Raw genomic sequence first — 4,707 nt, 5'->3', positions numbered from 1 at the left:
ATATGTCGTAATTCATTCATTTATATTTTGTTTTCAGAACCAGAATGTATTGCGAGGTGCTGTTGAGCAAGGCACCGAACCCCCAACTGCTCGGGGTGCTGGTCACTGGCAGCCCCCTCGCTCTAACATCTCTCCTTAATTGCATGTATAGGTCCTGGTTGTGCATGTGTGTATTTCGGGCCTGTGTGTGTAACATGTAAAATAATAAGAGTGAAAAAATTCAATTTCCTCTTGCGGGATAAATAAAGTAATTCTTCTTCTTCTTCTTCTTATTGGAGTAGAAGTATAAACTTGCATAATATGGAAGCTTCGGGTAAAGAACAAGTACCTCAAGATCACAGTAAAAATAACAGTGCTTGAGAAATTGTAGTTGGTAACATTCTACCACAGGAACTACAATATAAAACTTTATTCATAAAAATGACCCAAAAAGTATGTATTTACAAAAAGAATTGGAAAAAGACCTCTTTCATACTGTAACAGAGCAACTCACAGACAGCACAGTAGATTTTATGGTTCAGTCCTTTAAACTCTGGGTCCTTCTTTCGGCCCGCAGCTCTGTCACTTCCTCTTCGGCTGACGTTGTTTCCCTTTAAGTGGCACCTGTCAGTCTCAGTGCCCAGGCCCACTGGCATGGCATCTGGCTGAAGGACAGCTGGGGCAGGAGAACCCGCAGCCCGCCGGGCTTCACGGCCTCCCACTGCAGAGGCCCATGACCGAGAAGCACCACCTTTTAGAACAAAAGCAACACAACAAAGACGTGTTGACAGAAATGGAGAATAAAGAGGAAGCTGCTGTGTGAACGAGTATGGATGGGAATCGAGAACCGCTTCCAGTTGAGAACCAGTGGCAAACTGGGATCTGATCTCCACACTGGCCTGGGAACGCCTCGGGATCCCCCAGTTAGAGCTGGTTAATGTGGCCTGGGAAAGGGAAGTTTGGGGTCCTCTGCTAGAGCTGCTGCCCCCGCGACCCGACCCCGGATACGCGGTTGAAGATGACTGACTTTCGCCGCCATTGTTTTAAATGTCCGCGCATGGTCCCTCCTTTTTTTTATATGTCCAAACATGCGCACATAAAATGACGTCAGAACCGCTGTAGGCCTCGTGCTCGTACATGTGCGCACGCTCATGCTCGTACGTGTGCAAACGTGCTTTACGAAAGCCCACCTCTCCCAAATGGTCTGTGGCCGGCAAGCGTACCACAAATAGGCGCGGTACACTGGTCAAACGAACTAGACTTTACCCGTGGAACCTGTTTGGGCACGGTACGGATGGACAATGTAAGTGCGCCCTATATGACAACAGGCTAATAGCTTACCTGAGTGTGTCCTTGAGTAGCCACGGGTTCATTCAGAATCACAGATGCGTCTTTGGGCCACTCCAGTAAAATGGCAAAGATGCTCTCTTCCTGTGGTCTGAAAGTGTACCTGTCAAAATATGATTATTATCATAAATATACACACACACACACTGTAGTCTGTACTGTACATTGTATTCTGTTGTCAGCTGTACTTTATATCCACTGTCTGTATCTTGTCTATGACTTAATAAAAAAACAAATTTAAAAAAAGAAAACATCCCAGCTATAAGGCTCTATAGGCTGATTTTGATTGTGCGTCCAAACCAAACAAAGTACACAAACACACACGAGAGACTCACCAGATGTTGGGGGTGACGGAGTCTTTCTGAGCCCGCCATGCCGTTGTGTTGTAGATAGAGTCTCCGTTGACCTTCAGCCACTGACCCACCTGCCTGAGACGCTCCTCAAAGATGGGGATGATCCTTCCATCGCGGGTCGGGCCGATGTTCATCAGCAGGTTTCCCCCACAGGACACCGTCTCCACCAGTGTCTGAAACACACGTTGGATTTTAGAGAAAACACTTTATTGTTAATGCACAAAGACTTCTTTACAGCTGGAGGGCTCCCACACAGCAAACAGAACTAAACAGATATGATTCATCAATTAGTCGACTGTCAGGAAATTAACAGTTATCATTCCCCTCAATCATTTAAACCATTTTTTAACCCAATATTCTGAATATTCGCTGATTTTCTTTGGTGTCTATAACAGTAAACTGAATATCTTTGGGGTTTGAACTGTATCAAAAGTGCCCTCTAGGAGCCAAAACGTGTGCTAAAGTTCCCTCTAGGAGCCAAATGCATGCTAAAGTGTCCTCTAGGTGCCAAAACGTGTGCTAAAGTTCCCTCTAGGAGCCAAATGTGTGTTAAAGGGCCTCTAGGGACCAAAATATGTGCTAAAATGCCATCTAGGAGCCAAAACGTGTGCTAAAGTGCCCTCTAGGAGCCAAAGCGTGTGCTAAAGTGTCCTCTAGGAGCCCTCGAGGAGCAAAAATGTGTGCTAAAGTGCCCCCCAGGAGCCAAAACGTGTGATAAAGTTCCATCTAGGAGCCAAATGTGTGTTAAAGTGGCCTCTAGGAACCAAGGTGTGCACTAAAATGCCCTCTAGGAGCCAAAATGTGTGCTAAAATGCCCTCTAGGAGCCAAAGCATATACTAAAGTGTCCTCTAGGAGCCAATCACATGTGCTAAAGTGCCCTCTAGGGGCCAAAACCTGTGCTAAAATGCCCTCTAGGAACCAAAACATGTGCTAAAGTGCCCTCTGGGAGCAAAAATGTGTGCTAAAGTGCCCTCTAGGAGCCAAAACATGTGCTTGATCATAACGAGCATAATCTTCAAAGAAAAAGTAAATTTAATAAGCTCGTAGTTTTAAGCTGTATCCTCAATATCATCGGTTACCTAATAAAACAGTCTGCGGGTAAATAAGGTACTGAAGTCTCACCGCTACGAGCTGCTCAGTGGTGATGTAGTCACTTAGAGGAGCATTGCGTCTGTAACCCCAGGAGTTTTTGTCGATGGTCATGCAGTTTTCCCACTTGTGTTGGAGCAGGTGTCCTGGCTGGTAGCGGTCGGCGCAGGTGTAAAATCCACCGTGTTTGCAGATGGAGCCAGAGCCCCAGCGATCGTTCGTCACCACGGTGTCTCGTACAGGACTGGGAAGGAACGTGCGTTAGCATCACACTGGCTGTGGAAATGATAGATCTTGTAAAACACACTTACTGTATGAATGCATTTACCTTAATTACCTGTCATTGTAGAGCCAGGCTAGGAAACCCGTGCTGTTCCAGTACTTGTCAGGTGCGTCTCCGTCCCCATCGGACCACAGCACCTCCGGTTTGTACTTGGCAACGAGCTCATAAAGCTCGGGCAGAGTTTTAGTGGTAGGAAAGTAGTTTGAAGTGAAGGCGTCGGCAGCGTCCTGTTCAAAGAGCGGATTAAACCACTCAAAGAGAGAGTGATACAGCCCTAAACGCAGGTCACTGTTAGCACGGAGGGCACTCGCAACTTCATCTACCAGATCTCTTTTTGGTCCCACATCCACTGCGTTCCAGTTCCAGGAGTTTTTGGAGCCCCAGAGTGTGAAACCTGAAAAAACATGTAGATAAAACAACACATCTCCTGCACGGCTGAAAGGATGCAGCATGGCGTGAATCTTCCAAACGTGTGGAACATTGTCCTTGTTTCAGCGCTCTGAAAACATTGTTTTTGTCACAATAAAGTAACTTAAACAGGAAAAAACGCTGTACCTTCATGGTGTTTTGTGGTCAGGACGACGTACTTCGCCCCTGACGAGACAAAGATGTCCGTCCATTCTTTGGCATCAAAGAACTCAGCAGTGAACTGCGATGCAAAGTCTTGATACTTGAAGTCTGGAGGATAATTCTTCTGCATGAAGTCGACAAACGGCTTTGCCTTCTGCTTCTGCCAGTAATACCTGAAACAGACCGCAAATCCAAAACAGCCACTTAACGAACCTGAACAATTTCTTCTAACGGCAGAATACATGTACATTAGCACTTTAGCACACGTTTTGGCTACTACGGACGGGGCCTTTAAACACATATTTAAGCTCCTAGAGAAAACATTAGCACACAATTTGGTTCCTAGAGGGCACTTTAGCACATGTTTTGGCTCCTAAAGGGCACTTTAGCACACAATTTGGCTCCTAGAGAGAACATCAGCACATGTTTTGGCTCCTAGGGGACACTTCAAAACACACATTTGGCTCCTAGAGGGCACTTTAGCACACGTTTTGGCTCTTAGAGGGCTCTTTGGCACACGTTTTGGCACCTAGAGGGCACTTTAACACGCATATGGCTTCTAGAAGGAACTTTAGCACACGTTTTGGCTCCTAGAGGACACTTTAGCACACATTTTTCAACAATTAGGGAGGGCGACTGCCCCCCCCCCTGCCCACGGCACTGTTGTCAAACAGTGATGTTTCACCTTTAGATGTAAATCTAAATGTGGGGTATTTAAAGTGAGAGATATATAATGTGAAGTCTGAAAACACATTTGAATACTTTAGGGTATTTTTATTGGGGGGGGGGGGGGGGGGGATGCTTTTCAGAAATGTGGGGGGGGGGGGGGGGATCTGCACCCATAGGGGGACACAACTCACCAGAACCACTCGCTGCCGAAGCTGGGAACAGAGAAGACCCCCCAGTGTATGAAGATGCCAAACTTGGCCTGATCGTACCACTCTGGCAGCGGTCTGGAGTCGATGGATGCCCAGTCCGGTTCGTATTTTGCTCTGCAGGTGCCGATCAACAGCATCGACAAAAGGTAAGAAACCGTTAAACCTCCCATTTCACGTCGACCACCGAACCTCGTGTAGCGAAACCAT

At 46.6% G+C, this 4,707-nt stretch overlaps 1 protein-coding gene across 1 annotated transcript; it reads right to left on the bottom strand.

Annotated features, from left to right (window-relative positions):
- Positions 1-392: 392 nt before the first annotated feature.
- fuca2 (alpha-L-fucosidase 2) lies at positions 393-4,637 on the bottom strand (the record flags this gene model as incomplete). The annotated part of the gene is made up of 7 exons (XM_083924556.1): positions 393-730; positions 1,321-1,429; positions 1,662-1,852; positions 2,803-3,013; positions 3,107-3,446; positions 3,608-3,795; positions 4,483-4,637. The coding sequence occupies 7 exons, from the start codon at positions 4,635-4,637 to the stop codon at positions 593-595; spliced, it is 1,332 nt and encodes a 443-aa protein (XP_083780682.1). The 3' UTR covers positions 393-592.
- Between the last annotated feature and the right edge of the window lie 70 nt (positions 4,638-4,707).

This window comes from Echiichthys vipera, assembly GCF_963691815.1.
Source record: "Echiichthys vipera genome assembly, chromosome: 12".
Classification (NCBI taxonomy): domain Eukaryota; kingdom Metazoa; phylum Chordata; class Actinopteri; order Perciformes; family Trachinidae; genus Echiichthys; species Echiichthys vipera.
This window is presented reverse-complemented; position numbering and strand designations above follow the sequence as displayed.